General features: G+C 56.0%; 1 protein-coding gene across 1 annotated transcript in view; it reads right to left on the reverse strand.

The window, feature by feature from the left end:
* Window positions 1-16,547, reverse strand: part of LOC111143932 (notch 3) — a 32,630-nt gene that overhangs the window by 4,641 nt on the left and 11,442 nt on the right. The window contains exons 14-31 of the mRNA XM_022497963.1: window positions 16,385-16,536; window positions 16,053-16,166; window positions 15,434-15,589; window positions 14,285-14,510; window positions 13,665-13,866; window positions 13,373-13,526; window positions 12,751-12,935; window positions 12,061-12,193; window positions 11,717-11,974; window positions 11,518-11,636; window positions 10,587-11,152; window positions 8,867-9,199; window positions 7,239-7,393; window positions 6,917-7,139; window positions 5,858-5,942; window positions 3,105-3,267; window positions 1,683-1,987; window positions 1,281-1,428 (exon numbers count right to left, since the gene is read on the reverse strand). Coding sequence (XP_022353671.1) covers window positions 1,281-1,428; window positions 1,683-1,987; window positions 3,105-3,267; window positions 5,858-5,942; window positions 6,917-7,139; window positions 7,239-7,393; window positions 8,867-9,199; window positions 10,587-11,152; window positions 11,518-11,636; window positions 11,717-11,974; window positions 12,061-12,193; window positions 12,751-12,935; window positions 13,373-13,526; window positions 13,665-13,866; window positions 14,285-14,510; window positions 15,434-15,589; window positions 16,053-16,166; window positions 16,385-16,536 — 3,677 coding nt within the window. The remainder of the gene's footprint in view (window positions 1-1,280; window positions 1,429-1,682; window positions 1,988-3,104; window positions 3,268-5,857; window positions 5,943-6,916; window positions 7,140-7,238; window positions 7,394-8,866; window positions 9,200-10,586; window positions 11,153-11,517; window positions 11,637-11,716; window positions 11,975-12,060; window positions 12,194-12,750; window positions 12,936-13,372; window positions 13,527-13,664; window positions 13,867-14,284; window positions 14,511-15,433; window positions 15,590-16,052; window positions 16,167-16,384; window positions 16,537-16,547) is intronic.

A 16,547-nucleotide genomic window follows, 5' to 3' on the forward strand; every position in this document is an offset into this window, starting at 1 on the left:
TGTTAGTGGTTGCCCAGGGCTAGGAAGACAAGATTGGAGGGGGTCAGTAACAGTGAGAGCTTGTGTTCCAGGTGATGAAAATGTTCTAAAATGTATTGTGAGGACAGTGGCACAACTATGTGATTATATGAAAAGCCATGTTATACTTCCAATGGCTAAATTGTATGGTATGTGAATTATATCTAAATAAAGCCTTTAAAAAAAGAAAAAGGAAGCAGAACAAAGGTTAAAAAATTAAATAAAGGTGCCTGGGTGGCTCAGTCAGTTAAGCGTCTGCCTTCAGCTCCGGTCATGATCCTGGGATCCTGGGATCAAGCCTGGTGTTGGGTTCTCTGCTCAGTGGGGAATCTGCTTCTCCCTCTCCCTCTGCCTCTCCCCCCACCAACTCATGCTTATTCTCTCGCTCTCGCTCTCTCTGTGAAATAAATAAAACCTTTAAAAATTTTTAAATGAAATAAGACATTTAGCCCTTCATTCACCCTAGCCACATTTCAAGAGCTCCAAAGCCACCAAGTGTGGCCAGCGGCCACCACAATGGATGGCACAGACCAGGAATATCTCCATCATCATGGAAAGTTCTATTGGACAGCGGTCCTCCAGAGCCACAGTTCTCAGCTGGGGTGATGTCCCCACCCAGGGACATTTGCCAATGTCTGAAGACATTTTGGGTTGTCACAGCTAGGGAATGGAGCGCTGCTGGCATCTAGTGGGTCAAGGCCAGGGATGCCGCTTAATATTCTACATTGCAAGGACAGCCCTCCTCGCAAAGAATCGTTCAACCCCAAGTGTAAATGGTGCAGAGGTTGAGAACAGCAGTTCCCAAGGATGTTTATGAGCATCTGAGTGTGTCTGCAGCTGTGTGAGATCGTCCGGCCATGAGGGCAGGTTGCTGTGAATCCACTCGGGCCAGGACCTGGGCCATCAAGCCACCTCCACAGAGGTAGGTAACACCACGTGTGGATTTGGCTAATTCATAAACATAATATGCCAACTGTCCAGCAGAGGGCAGCAGAGTAGGTTCTTCTAACAAAACAGATGGAAATGACGTGCCTTGGGGAAGGCAGCCTTTTTCTAAGTCACTGAGATGTCCTATGGGCTAGGGGACGCCATGAAAAAAGAAAAAAAAGCATGTGAGTTTAAGTCCATGTCAAAGCCCTCATATGTGAGTTTCAGTGATTGGGTCTCAAAGTAATTCACATAATTCACATAACATACATGACAGTCGGGGCCCAAGAGACACCCTCTAAAGCCTCCACCCACTGCTACTCCCCACAGCTTACCGAGCTCATCCACGGCATTGACATCAGCGTGGCTGGCAATGAGCTCTTCCACCATGCCCTCCACCGCCAGGCGGGCTGCCAGGATCAGGGCCGTGGAGCCATCTGCCATGCGGGCATCCAGGTCTGTGGAGCGGTTCCGGATGAGAATCTAGAAGAGAAGGCATGCAGAAGGGAGGGTCATGGCGTTAACAGAGGGACCAGGAGCATCTCTAAGTCCCCTGAATTCCCCAATCCCCACAGCCCCTAGACTCCACAAATTTTGGGAAGCAGCTACCTGCCAGCCACCATATATTGCCACTTCACAAATGAGAAAAACAGAGCTGTATTTTGCAGGACGAGGGCTCAAACCCAGGTCTGATGCGCGTGCCAGCTCCAGAGTCCAAAAGGGTTGGTGCATCTCACCTGGAAGACACCCTGGGCATCCGCAGTGACAGCAGTGTGCAAAGGAGTGCGCCCTGAGTGGTCCTGGGCATTGGTGTCTGCCCCCGCATCCAGCAGCCGCTTGGCTGCATCAGCCCGGGCATAGCGGGCAGCCAGGTGCAGGGCTGTCTCGCCTGTGCGGTCAGTCCGTGCCCCAAGCTGGGCTCCCTGACAGATCAAGTCTGAGATGATGCTGGCTGATGTGTCTTCTGCCTCATCCTCCTCGGTGGGCACTGGCTCCAGGGCCCCCCCACAGAAGGAGGCCAGCATCAGTGGGGTGAAGCCATCTGTGGGGACCAGGAGTCTGTCACAAGGGAGGTGGGCACAGGGACCTTTCCAGGGAATACCACTGAGGACACTGCATTAGGAGGAAATGGGACACATGGGAGCACAAGAGGGTATGGCACATGCACACACGCACACACACACCTGTGTCAGGTACCCCAGAAGCCAGCCCAGATGAGGATTCACAGGCAGCCCTTCCGTGATTTGTCACGGGAGGGGATCCAGGAAGCAGGAGGGGATCCAGGAGGGAGGGAGGAGCAAGCCTTCAGCCTCAAGCAAATTCCCAAGATGTTAGGTCAGCCCGTTCCTGAAGGAGGACTCTGGAGGCTGAGCTGTACCTCAAAGTGCTCGAGGCGAAAGAGCTTTCCCACGCCCCCACCCACCGGGTAAGAGCCACTCCAGGGACATGAGATCCCAGGCAGCTCAGACCCTGGTAGCTTGAGGAATTTCAAAAGAGAGCCACAGGAGCAGGCCGTTTGGAACAAAAGCAAAATGAGCTGGGGGAGAACTACTCTGAAATGTGGCAAAGACGGATCCAAGAGGATCGAAATAATGTGATCTGCTACCCTCCGCGTGAGCATTTGCCCTGGTTAGGGGAGCCACACGCACCCTATTCCCCACCCTCCAGCCTTGGATAGCGCTAAACCCAGTCCCTGGCTCGAGGAGAGCCTTTAGCTCCGCCCCCTGATTTCATCTGCATATTCCAGCTCCCAGAGCACACTGATTAGCTGAGGGCTGGGCACGTGACTCTAGCCCATCCAATCAGAAGTCATTCTGGAACTTCTGCCCGTGCCCCTTGTAATACAGGTTTTATAAGGCTGGTGAGGCGTGTCTACGGCGCCCCCAGGAGAACGCCTCCGCAGGCTGGAGCCGTGCGGCCCTGCGTCCTGGACCCAAATATCCATGACGCTTCTGGTTACAAGAGCCAGTAAATCCCTTGTTTTACTTCACCTAGTTTGAGCTGGGCTATTATCACACACAACCAAGAGTCCTGATTAAACAGACCCCTACAGACGCATGCTGGACACAGCCAACTCTCCCCAGAACGCAAACCTAGATGCAACTTTTCACAGCAGGACGGGGAAGGGGCATCCTTGGCGGGGAGGCCCCGTCACTGACCTGGGCCTCGCACATTGACATCCATGCCATCGGCATCCACATCGCCCTGCGGGGGTGTCAACGCCATGGCCGGCGCCACACGGATGTCGGCAGCAACCAGGTGGTGTTGGGTCCATTGGCGGCAATCCACAGTATCCTCGGCCCCCACACCGGGCTCCTCTACCTGGAGGCACAAGGACCAAGGATCTCACAAAGAGTTGACAGAGATACAGTTAGAGGGACAGTCTGAGCACCCTCACAGGTTCCTCTCATGGAAATGCACTCACAGTCCCAAGATACCATGAATATCCTCCTTCTCTTATACCTACGGAAACAGGAAATTGAGATGCTGGAGCTCAGAACTCATCAAAGGAAGAACAGGGATTTTTTTTTTTTTAAGATTTTATGTATTTACTTGAGAGAGAGAGCACGAGAGGGAAGAGAGTCAGGGAAGAAACAGACTCCCCGCTGAGCAGGGAGCCCAGTGCAGGACTGGATCCCAAAACTCCAGGATCATGACGCCAGCCGAAGGCAGTCGCTTAACCAACCGGGTCATCCAGACACCCCAGAAGAAGAGGGATTTTACTCTGGGTTGGAAGTGGGGAGGGCTAGGAACCCAAGATGGGTGATCAAGGAAGAGACAGAGAGCATAGCACCTGTCAGAACACACCTGTCTATACACGAGACATAACACACTGAAAATGAAATTAGGGGAACAATATCATGACAACAGTATCAAGAAGAATATAATATTTAAAAGTAAATTTAACAGAAGAAATGCAAAACTTGCATTCTGGAAGCTATAAATCACGGGTAAAAGAAATGCAGGGGCGGGGCTGGGTGGTCCTTCACGGATCAATTTTAATCTGAGAAAAGGGTGATTGGTTGGGAGAGAAAAAGAAAATCAAGGGAGATGCTCTGGGTACCAAGTGGGACTCCTACTCAGTACCATGAACATGAACATAAGGTATCAGGACAGAACAGTCATACACAAATGTACTGATTTCCCTTCAAAAGCATAGCACCTGGGCCCCCGGAAGGAGCTTGATAAATTTCAGACTCAGGGTCCAAAAGGCATAGTGATGTTATGGAAACAGGACGGAGTATTCTTAACTAGCCTGCCAGGACATTTAAGAGCCTTCAGGAACCAAACACAGCCTGATCAAGTCAGACCCATGCTTAAGAACCCAGGTAGAGAGTTGAATTTCATGGAAGGGGAAAGCCAGATGATGGACAGTTGTCTCATCCTCCCTGACCCTTTCTGGTTAGCTGTCCCTCAGCTGGCAAATCACACTAGAGCTCTGAGCATCTCATTAGCAAAGTCAGGATACTGCTGTCATTCTGCAATGCAAAAATGCCATCAAAAACATATTGTGGGGGCGCCTGGGTGGCTCAGTGGGCTAAAGCCTCTGCCTGCAGCTCCGGTCATGATCCCAGAGTCCTGGGATCGAGCCCTGCATCAGGCTCTCTGCTCATCAGGGAGCCTGCTCCCCCCCGCCACCTGCTTCTCTGCCTACTTGTGATCTCTGTCTGTCGAATAAATAAATAAAATCTTTAAAAAAAACATATTGTGCTTAAAAAAATATATTGTGCTATCTACTTAATATCCACTTTGGGATAAGAACGAAAAAAAAAAGCCTGAGGTGAACAGATTTCTTCAGGTGTCAATTGTAACATATGTCTCCATTTCATGAACATTAAAATCTAGGCTGGGGATGCCTGTGTGGCTCAGTCATTTAAGCAACAGACTCTTGGTTTTGGCTCAGGTCACAATCTCAGGGTGGGGAGACCAAACCCCAGGATGGGCTCCATGCTCAGCCCGGTCTGCCTGAGATTCTCTCCTCCTTGTCCTCTGCCCCTCCCCCACTTGTGTGTGCACACTCTCTCTCTCTCGCGCTCTCTCTCTCATAAATAAAGGGGAAGGCAGGCTGAGAACTGCCTCTAGGCAGGGAGAGGCAGCTGAGAACTGAGGTGTATATTAATAGCTGCTTTATAGGGTCCTCATAAAGATGAAATAAGATGCTTGTGTGTGTTCAAGACATTCAGCAAGTAGAAGGAAATGCTAGCAGGAACCTGTTACAGACAGAACTGTGCTCCCCCAAAAGTCATATGTGGAAGCCCTAACCTCCAACGTGACTATATTTGGATGTGGGATCTTTAAGGAGGTAATTAAGGTGACACAAGAGCATAAGAGTGGAGCCCTAATGCAATAGGATTGATATCTTTGTAAGAAAAGGAAGAAGCACCAGGGCTTTCCCCCTCCAGGCCCACAGAGGAATGCCATGTGCAGACACATGAAGAAGGCAGCTGTCAAAGAGCCCAGAAGAGAGCTCACCAAGAACCAACCCTGCCGGCACCTTGACCTTGGGACTTCCAGCCCGCAGAACTGTGAGAAAATAAGGATCTGCTGATAAGTCCCCCAGTCTGTGGTATTTCATAACGGCAGCCCAAGCTAACAAAGACCCCACGGGTGTGGCCCCAGCAGAGGACATGGTGTTTAAAACCCTCTAGGAGCACTTTTGGCCTGCACACGCTGGACAGAGTTGGACCCAGCAGAGAGAAAGCAGAGTTGCTCTCTGGGCCAGAGGCTCCCCTCCAGGAAGATCCCACCTTGGCCTGGGAGCAGAGGCCTGGTTAGAGAGGGCAGGATGGAGCGGGTGCCATGACTGTTCCCCAGAGCTGGGGAGAGCAGAGATTTCCCCTGACTCTCCCCCTGGCCATCGGAACCACCACCCAGGACCCTGAGGGCAGGAATCAGAGAAAGGGGGCACAACCTTCAGTCGCTTAGCCTCTGGGCACTCCGTATCCATCCAGTCTGTGGCCACCTCCCCCATCAGACTCTCGCTCTTGGCCATGTTCCTGTGGGGACAGTTGAAAGGGGGTAGGATAGAGGAGACAATGGGGACATGCTACCTGATAGGAGGGTCTGGGGCGGGGTCAGAGAAGAGCTCCCAGAAGCCAGGTCTGGGTCTGGGTCTGGGTTCTGGGGTCCTGGGTCAGTAGGCACAGGAGACAGGGTCAAGATACAGGGTCCAAAGAGGGGATGCAGGATGAAGTCAAGGTCACAGTGCAGGGGTAGTCAGAAGTTATGATGGGTGGCAGCCAGGGTCTTAAGGTAGAATTGGGCAAGGATTGGGGTCAGGGGTCAGGACAGTGGGCTATGAAATAGATGAAAGTCACAGGCATACAGCAGGGATTACAGAAGATGACATCGGGAGTCATGAGGATGGAGTTATCCTCACCACAGGTGAGAGATGAAGCCAGGATCAAGGAGGTTGTAGTGAGGAGTCAGGAGGTCATGGGGTCACAGGAGAGGGGTAAATTCAGGGGTTAGGTCAGGGTGGGGTTGGAGGTCTTGAGGGACACATCAGGGAGTTGGAGGCGAGACCCAGGGCCAAGGTCAGAATGAAGTCAAAGGTCAGGGTGAGTTAGAGCCAGAGGTGGTACTGGGGGGCCATAGAGGATAGGGCCACGGGTCAGTAAGGGATTGAGGTACAGACAGGGATCATGAGGCCCATAGTTGTGTGGGAACAAATTTGAGTATCACGGTGAAGTTCGGGAGGCCAGGATCAGGGCAGGGTCACGGTGGGGTCAGAGTAGGGTTGGGGTCAAGGAAACAGAGATACAGGAAAAGGAGTCGGAGGGTCATGAGTCCGGGGTGGCTCCCAAGGATCACGGAGTCAGTCAGTGGTTAAGAGGATGAGCCCTGAGGTCCTGGCTGGAATCTGAAGTTAGGGTCTGCTTGGGATGAGAGGTCGGAGTCAGGCCACAGGGGGCTCAAGGGCTCCCAAGCGCCCCCACAGTCAGGCACGGGGAGCAGCCAGGGTCCTTACTTCATGCCCAGTGCGTCTTGGCCCACAGGCTCCCGCCGGCCCTTGTGGCCAGCAGCCACATCCTTGTGGAGCGCGAAGCCCTCGGGGAACCACAGGGTGCTGTGCTCACGCTTGCGGCGGGCCACCATGACCCCCAGGACGAGGATGACCAGCAGGAAGACCGCGCTTGCAGCCAGCAAGGGAAGCAACGGCACACTTGGCTCCGGCAGCTCCAGCGGCTCCCCTGGGGGCGGGAAGCAGGGGGGCTCGAGCACAGGCCCGGCCCCCACCACCCCCGCGGAGCCCCAACTCCACCCTCATCACCCACCAGGCCGGGCCTCACCCCGCACAGCCCGCAGCGGGTAGGGGAAGTCCAGGCGCTCCACGGCCGACAGCGCTCCCAGGTAGTCGGCCGCGCTCTGGGCATCGGGGAAGCAGTGGTCATTCTCAGGCGACTGCAGGCACAGCCGGTTGTCGATCTCCAGCATCACCACAGAGCTGCAGGGATGCGAGGGAAGGACAGGCAGGTTCCATGGCGCACCTGCCATCAGCCAGGCCCGGAGCCCCAACCCCGGGGCTCAGAAGAGCCCTCTCCTCTCACCATGTTGTCAGGGCCCACATGCCCCCAGTCTGGCACCGAACCCCACCAATGCCCCGAAACCAGTCTTGCTGTGGCCACCAGGGTCCCCTGACCACAAATCCAGTGGGCACCGTTTTTCACATCAACATCTCTAGTAGATGCCGTAGGCGCACACCCAAGTCTCCAGCTTCTAACAGCTGACAGCCGCCTCTTCTCCAGGAAATGGACCTCAGCAAAGTGGCGACCTCTTCACTTGGGAGGTGACACCCCTTAGGGCAGCCCTCAGCCTGGGACTGGTTGATACAGGGTGTACACAGTGGCCCTCCGGTCTCAAGGGGGCGACTGACTGGGGGTGTTATTTGTGCTCTAGAGCTCCCTGAGGAATTACACTGAGGCCAGACCGAGACCCCTTCCTGCCCCATCCTGCTTCCCTCCTTCCCTCTCTCCTGAGAGCACCCCTTCCTTGCAGCACATACATCTGAATCCCCATCTCAGACTCTCCAAACTCCCTCTCACCTTGAGATGCCATCCTAGCTCTCTGGCTGCTCCTTCTACTCTTTTGTGAGCTGATTTCCCTCAACCAATCCCTGGGTCTCTGTGTCCGCAAGTCATTCTTTTGTCTCCACTTCTTTGAGTACCTCCCATGGCTTCAACACCCTTTTTTCTTTCTTATCTGTGTCTTCAGCCTTGCCTGTCTCCTGAAGGGGGGACCTCTACAATACCCCAGACTCCTCAGATTCTGCAAGCCTATGATCCCTGTTTATCACCCTGTGTCCTTTTCTGGGTGAGACACACACCCCTGCCCCCGCTGCCCAGAGACCCTATCACCACACCCAGGGAGCATCCAGGGACCGGTAGGTCAGCCAGACTCCATCCACTCCCCCACGGCAGCTGTCCCCGTCAGAGCCCCTACCCTCCATCTCTAGAATCCAGCCCTCCTTGGCCAAGGGCCCCTTGCCTGCTCAGAGGCCACACCTCCCTTCTGGCCTCCCTCCCAGGCCACCCTCAGGAAAATTCTGTTTTCCATTTCTTAAAAAAAAAAAAAAAAAAGCAAAAACTACACATGCCCTTAACCACTCTGCTCTCCAGAGGACCCTTTCTGGTACCCAGAGGCACTTCTGTCACATCTTGGGGTGGGGGGGCACCTGCACATAGTGGGTGGAGGCCAAGCCCGCTCCTGCTGAGCATCTGGTAGCACCCAAGACAACCCCTTCCCCAAGCAAACAATGACCCGGCCTCAGATGACAGAGGTGCAGAAGTTGGGACATGCAGGTCACATCACCAAGATGTTAAGGGAAGTGAAACCCATAAGCCCTGAGGAGCGGGGACCCTTCCCTCCCAGACCAGCACCCTCAAGGGTCCCCGCGGCTCCTCCAGGGTGCAGCACGCACCCGATCACCTCCGGGGCCAGCTCGCGCCGGTTCCGGGACTCGGAGCCAGGACCCGGCCTATGGTAAGGGAAGACCATGGCCTGGCCGTTCTCATCCAGGCGGAAGCGCAGCGAGGTGCGCAGGATGCCGCTGAGCCGCTGCAAGAAGTCGGCGCTGGAGCGCAGCAGCTCCTCGGGCGGGAGCAGCACGGTGAGCACCAGCACGCCGCGGGCCAGCAGGGCGGGCACCTCACCCGCACAGTCCAGCCCATCCCAGCCGCACTCCTCCGTGTTGCAGCCCTGGTCGCAGCGGCCATCAGCAAAGTGGTCCGCACAGTACTTCTCGTACACGGGGCTGGGGGAGGAGAGAAGTGGGGTCAGAATCGTCCAACACCCCCGCACACGCGCCAGAGAGGACCCAGACTCCAGAGACACAAGGGGGACAGATGGTGAGAGCACAGAGGGCTCGAATGTATCCGACAGGTGTCAGGCCTTCTGCAAACCCAGCCGTTCCTTCAGTAAATAGTAGCAAATAACTATGGACAGATGCCTGCTGTAGGCATCCAGAAATACGCCCGCCCAGGGACAGCAGGCATTCCAGTGGGCAGAGACAGACATTGAAAGAGATGAATGAGCAGCAGAATACAGAGCATTTCAATTACACATCAGAAAAAGCTGAATATAAACACACACATATGCAGGATACTATAGGAATTAAAAGCTAAGGAGGAAAATAAAGCAGGGGAAGTATTGGAGGAGGCCAGGGAGGAGCTCACTGAGAAGGGACTGCTGTTGCAGTGAAGGCTTGAAGGAGGTGAGGAAGGAGCCATGTAGCTTCCTGAGGGAAGAGGATTCCTGGCAGAGGGAACAGCCAGCGCAGTGCAAAGACCCTGAGGTGCAACCAAGCCTAAGGTATCTGAGAAATGGCAGAGGCCGGGGTGTCTGGAGCACAGTAAGTGAGGAGGAAAGTCGGGGTAATCAAGACAGGGAGATAAAAGTGAGGGAAGCATTCTAGGCAGACAGAGGGACAAAAGAGGCAGAGCAGAGGGATGGACAGATGAGGTCCAAGAATGGACCAGAAGAGATGTAGACAGGGACACCTGGGTGGCTCAGTCAGTTAAGCATCTGCCTTCAGCTCAGGTCATGATCTCAGGGGCCTGGGATCAAGTCCCCCATCAGGCTCCCGGCTCATCAGGGAGTCTGCTTCTCCCTCTGCCCCCCCCCCCCAGTTTCTGCGCATGCTCTCCCTTCTCTCAAATGAATGGATAAAATCTAAAAAAATCTTTAAAAAAAAAAAAGAAGTAGACAGACATTTGGGTGTGCTGAGGGACGAAAGGAATTCACGGATGGACAGAACAAAGTCCAAAGATGGACAAACAGGACATGGGGAGAGGCAGATGGAGTGCACAGGTAGAAAGAAAGACACAACATGTACAGGTCATGTAGTGTGTGGTTGGAGGGACAGAGAGCAGTGGCACATGGATGGGCAGATGAGCCGCACAGACAGACCAACAGCACTCAGACGGGCAGACAGGGTCCACGAGGAAACTGAGGGCGAAGAAGTGGACATCCTACGGACAGTCTAAGGATGGACTGACATTAAGCCAGTGAAGCGGCAGAGAGAGAGGCGGGGCCCACAGGTGCGCAGGTGGGGCCCACGGACGGAGAAGACACAGACCAGCGAGCGGTCGAAGGGACCGGTCCGAGGGACGACGGACAGACAGACAGACCGAGGGGCTCACTTGCAGGTGCGCTCGCGGCCGCCGGCGCGGCAATCGAAGTTGTCGTAGAGGCAGGCGGGCGAGCTGCAGGCAGGGTCGCAGCGGCTGTTGTTGAAGAGGCGCCAGCACTGCAGCGCCGCGCACTGCCGCCAGGGGTCGCCCACGCTCAGCGAGCAGTCGCCGCCGTCCCAGCCGCAGCCCCGGCTGTTGCACTCGCGGTCGCAGCGCTTGTCCCCGCTCTTGGCCTCGCAGGCGGCGCTCGGGCACAGGGGCTCCTCCGGGGCCTCGGGCGCCGCCGCGGGCGCCTCGCACCTTGGTCCGGCCCAGCCCGGCGCGCACGCGCAGCGGAAGAAGGGTGCGAGCGGCGCGGGGCGGCAGGAGCCCCCGTGGAGGCACGGGGAGGCCACGCAGCTGGCGTTGGAGGCCCCCGGCGGCGACCCCCGCGCGCCCCGGCAGGCGGGCCCGGATAGTCCTGGGGGACAAGCGCAGCGCGGCCCACGGACCGTCTGCTGGCACGGGACGCCGGCCGGGCACTGCAGCTCCCGGCAGGAGCGCGCCACCCGCTCGCAACGCGGGCCCCAAAACGGCTGGGGAAAGAGAGGGGAGCGAGGGATTTGGAAAGGTGGAGAAGAGAGAAAGGGGACGATAGGGGGTCAAGGCTTCGGAAGGTTGAGCCTCCAATCTCCCCAGGTCCCGCCCAACCTCTCCGCTAGCAGAGAAGCTCCTCCTTCCCCTGGAGGCCATGCCTCCAAACCTGTGCCTCCCCCTCAACACACACACACACACACACACACACACACACACTCTCTCTCTCTCTCTCTCTCTCTCTCTCTCTAGGTATTTTCAGTATTTCTCAGGAACCCCCTTCCCTTCCACCCCTTCTCCCCTAAAGCCACGCCCTCCAAAAAGGCCATGCTCCCACTCCTCTCCCAGAGACACTGATGTGACCTACCGGAATGCAGTGACAGGTAAATGTCAGCACACCCCCAGGGCCTGGGCTGGGACGGCACTGGCCTCCATGCTGGCAGGGCTGGGACTCGCACGGAAACAGGGCAGTCTGACATCGGGGACCTAGACAAGCAGGAGCTGGCGGGTCAGCCACAGGGTAGGAACACAGGCAGGGTCCCAGGGCAGCCGCCTCGCTTGCTTACCTGTGAAGCCTGGACGGCAAATGCAGCGGAAGCCCCCACCTGGATCCTGCAGACAATCCCGAGTGTGTACATCGTGGCAGGCACCCGGGTGACACTCATTGATGTCCGCCTCACAGCGCAAACCAGTGTACCCGGGGGGGCAGGTGCAGCGGAAGCCCCCCACCAGGTCCACGCAGGTACCATTGTGCAGGCACCGGGGGCCCTGGTCCAGGGGTGGGCCTGGGCCACAGTCGTCCTCATTAATCTCACAGAGCACGCCTTGGGGAGGGGAGGATGGGGGAGAAGTCAGGAAGGGACAGAGACCCAGCCTCCCATCCTGTCCCCCAACCCTGGCCCTGGCATACCCAGTGTTCCTGGGGGGCAGGAGCAAAGATAACGGGCCACAAGGTCGATGCAGAAGCCCCCATGCTGGCAGGGCTGGGAGGCACACTCATCCACATCATCCTCACAGCTGTCCCCTGTGTAGCCAGCTGGACACTGCAGCGATGTGAGACAGGGACCTCTAAGCCCAGAGGGACACAGATACTCCCCATGAAGACACAGAGATCACAGAACAAGAAGACCTACAGTCTCATCCAACACAGAGAGGCATGCCCCGTGTACAGAAACACACACATGCACACACACACAAACACACACACACACAGTACAAGGAAACACACCCAGTCACAGAGGGTTAGAGACACAGCCAGTGCAGAAGGACACACACACACAAATGCACAGGATAGACACACAGGAGAAACATCCAGATGTACCCAAGACACATAAAACCAGAGATGCACTGGGACACCAGTACATGCATTCACACCCAAAGGGCAGGGTACATGGAGGAATACAGAGATACATCTAGGAAACAACCGAAGACAGAGGCACACCCAGACAGACAGAAAGTCTCTCAGATAAACCAAGAAATACACCCATAAGATTATACCCAAAGATACAAAAGCAAAAACCAGACATGCAACACACCCACACCAGGTCACAGACACACAGCATGACTAGCTCCCCTCTCCCCAAGTCTGGGTGCCCCTTACCTCACACACATAACCCCCCATGTAGCCTCGGCAGGTGCCCCCATGCTGGCAGGGCTGGCCCAAGCAGGGGTCCACCTCCTGCTCACAGTGGCTGCCCGTGCGGCCTTTTGGGCACACGCAGTAGTGGGAATTGTCCTTGTCCACGCACTGCCCACCTGTCTGACACAGCTCTTCCAGCCGCACCCCTGCACAGAGGAGAGCAGGGTGAATCACGTATTTGCCCCTTCCTGACTGCATCGCTCACAGCATCACCAAACACCCTTGCTGGCATCAGTCACCAGGGTCTCACACACACCCCATTGGGTTGTCAGCCCTCCAAACTGGCATGGTCTCAGACACCGTCACACAAACACATATCCACACCTTTGCTGTCCATCCTAGCTCAGTCACACACAGCTACCTCATCCCTGCTATGATGTCATCCCAGCTACCCCATGGTGACAGAGGCATCCACCATCCTGGCACTGGCCAGCTGCCCCACATTACACATCCACAAAAACTCAGCCACACACCCCATCCCACCCATACTCTCTGCCATAGCTTTACTGGGCTCTTGTTAGCAAGAAGTATGTGCACACACACCCTCTGGAGCCCCACACCCCGCCTCTGTGCTCCCCCTCACCCATCTGGGCTGCGGCCTCCCTGCAGGGCAGACTCCGGATGTCACAGAGGCGGCCGCTCCACCCCGGGGGACAAAGGCAGTAGAAGGTGGCCCCGGTCCGTGCACAGCGACCCCCGTTCTGACAGGGCGTGCGGCTGCACCAGTCTACCAGCGTCTGGAGGGGAAGCTGTCAGCGTCAGCGCTCAAGGACCCCCGAGGAGCCGCACCCCAGCTTCTCCAGGGTCCCAGGCAAGCCCCTACCCTAGACCAGCCCTCCAAATTCCTCCCGCAGGCCCCCGGTGACGCCGCCCACCTGGCACTGCGCTCCAGTGAAGCCCTCCGGGCAGGTGCAGCGGAAGCCAGGGTGGGCAGCACTGCAGACGCCCCCATGCAGACAGGGCCGAGAGAGGCAGGGGTCAGCCTCGTGCTGGCAGTGTGCGCCCGAGTAGCCCGGACGGCACTGGCAGCTGAACGAGTTCACGCCATCCACGCAGGTCCCACCGTGGAAGCAGGAGCTGGAGGGGAAGTGAGAGATGGGTCAGGCTCCGCCCCCATGCAGGCCCCGCCTTCCTGGCCCCTCCCCGCGCCGAGAGGGCACTCTTCTGTGACCCCCCCTACCCACAAGAAGCTGCAGCCCTAGCAGAGGTCCCGCCCCTTCCTGTCCCTTAGCCCCAACTTACCAAGTACTTCAGAGCTAAGGTGGGAGTCATGTGGAGGCCCCGCCCTGACCTGGCCTCGCTCCTTTCGGGACCAGAGTCCCTAAGGTGACCTCGAATCAGACGCCCTAACCCTTCCCGGACACTGCTCCATCACGGATCAGAGCTGTGAGGTGCGTGCCAAGCCAAGAACCCTCTTCTTGTCCCCACTCCTTCTCATGTTCCAAACCCCATCCCATTCTAGGGTCCCCAAGCTCCTAGTAGGGTCCCCACGCACCTGGGGCTGCAGTCTGGTAGATCCTGCTCACAGTGGAAACCTCCATAACCAGGTGGACAGGTGCAGGTAAAAGAGGCCACGTGGTCAGTGCATGTGCCTGGGCCACAGGGGCTGCTCAGACACTCGTCCACATCTCGGGCACAGCGGGGACCAGCGAAACCAGGAAGGCAGGAGCACGAAAAGGAGCCCAGGCCATCCTGACAGGAGCCACCATTCAGGCAGGGGTCTAAGGTCCAAAGGGAGAAGCCCTGGTCATACACTTCGCCCCCCATCAGCTCAACCTGACCCAGCCATGCCTTTCATAGAGGGAAATCAAGAAGAAACCAGGCTTAACTGGGAGGGGCACATTTGGTCAGAGGGATCAAATTCTGTCCCCTCTGTGGCCTCATCCCCTCCCTTATCTGGAAGCCTCACCTATGTGCAAGGAAGAGAGAGATGGGGGAGCCAAAAGGTCCCTTTGAGCTGCCAAGCACATGCTGCTAGATGTGTCTATTTAATTCCTGGGCACAGCACAGAAGGCCTCCAGACCTGTGCTAGCCAGTAGAGTGGTCATTGGCCTGGTGTATCTAGTAAGCCCTTGACATGTGGCTGGCCCAAATTGGGATGAGCTATAAGAGTAAAATAAACACTAGATTTCTGATTTTGAAGACTTCATACGAAAACAAAAATGAATGTGAAAGATCTCAATAATTTGATATTGATTACATGTCAAAATAACATTTTAAATATAAGTTTAAATAAAATATATTATTAAATTTAACATCTTTTTTTTTTTACTTTTTCAATGTGGCGACTAGAAAAATTTTATGTGTATATGTGGCTTACGTTACTGGCCTCTCAGACAGTGCTCCTGGAGCACTCACTCGGGGTCTATTATGTCATACTTTCCACATAATGTTAATTTGCTTGTCGCCAGAGGCAGCCTACGGGCTTCAGACAGACCTGTGCTCAGATCCCACCTCATCCCTCTCCCTTCGTGACCTTGGGCAAGCCACCTAACCTCTTTGGGACCTTGGTTTTCAAGAATAAAATGGGGAAAGTGAGAGAAGAGTGAACAGGAAAGCTCAGGGCTGAGCACATAGTATGGGCTTGAGGAATGTGCTCTCTAGAGCAGCTCCCCCCCCACCCCGGGGTCTCCCCTGAACTCACTGGGGTCACAGTCATCGATGTCCTGGTCACAGGAAGGCCCACTATACCCCCTGTGGCAGGTACAGCTGAAACTCCCCTCCAAGTTGGTGCAGGTACCGTGGGAGCCACAGCGGGAGGGGCCAGCACACTCATCCACATCCTGCTGGCATCGTGGGCCTAGGGATGAGGAGCAAAGTAACATCCAGGGTTAGAGGGTGCAGGGCAGGGCCTGAGAGTACCTGGCCCTCAGGAAGAACGGGAAGGCTGAGGGGGTGAATACAAGAATAAGCTTTGTGGTCATTTGCCTCTGGGTGTTTTGCACATGCTGTTCCCAAACTGCCTTTGCCTATTTCAGTGGGTAGTGAAGGCTTTCTGATTGAGGTCTGCCCCTCCAGGGAGCTGTCCCCAAACCCTCCGCCTGAATCCTAGCTTCCCCACGCCCGTATCCCTTCATCTTCTCCAGAACTAACCACACGGCTGCAAGTGTCTGTGTTCAGCTCGGTCCCTTCCTAAAAAGAAGCCCCCTCAAAAAAACAGGGCCAAGGACATGTTTCCCTCTGGGTCCCCAGCACCACCCACTATGCAGTGGGGTGCAGAACAAGTGAAGGAAAGGAGGAGGAGGAAGAAGCAGGTGGTGTACCTTGCCAGCCAGGGGGGCAGGAGCAGACAGGCAGCTGGCCAGGGACAGGCTCACAGTGGCCCCCGTGCTCACAGGGGTTCGGGGCACAGGGGGACAGCAGCTCACACTGATGACCTGTGGTGGGCAGGCAGAGTGAGATAGTCTTGACAAATTCCTTTTCCCCATCTCCTTCCAGGGACCCACCTTGTTACCCACCTCCAAATCTCCTGGGGAGGATAGGGAAGGAAAAGGGGAAAAAAGCCAAATGTAGAGGAGGGGGAGTGGAGCAGAAAGGAAATGAGCAGGAAGAAGTGGGGAGGGCGAGCCTGGGTTGGGAACATGGGGACACACACCCTGTACACCAGGGGGACAGGTACAGTGGAAGCCCATTCCATCACTGGTGCAGGTGCCACCAGACCGGCAGGGCTGGGATTCACAGGCATCTCGAGCCAGGCTCTGGCTGCATCGGGGACCACTCCAGCCAGGCTCACACACACAGCGGAACCTGGAGGGGAA

Source organism: Enhydra lutris, unplaced genomic scaffold (genome assembly GCF_002288905.1).
Source record: "Enhydra lutris kenyoni isolate GAN:26980312 unplaced genomic scaffold, ASM228890v2 scaffoldscaffold10, whole genome shotgun sequence".
NCBI lineage: Eukaryota > Metazoa > Chordata > Mammalia > Carnivora > Mustelidae > Enhydra > Enhydra lutris.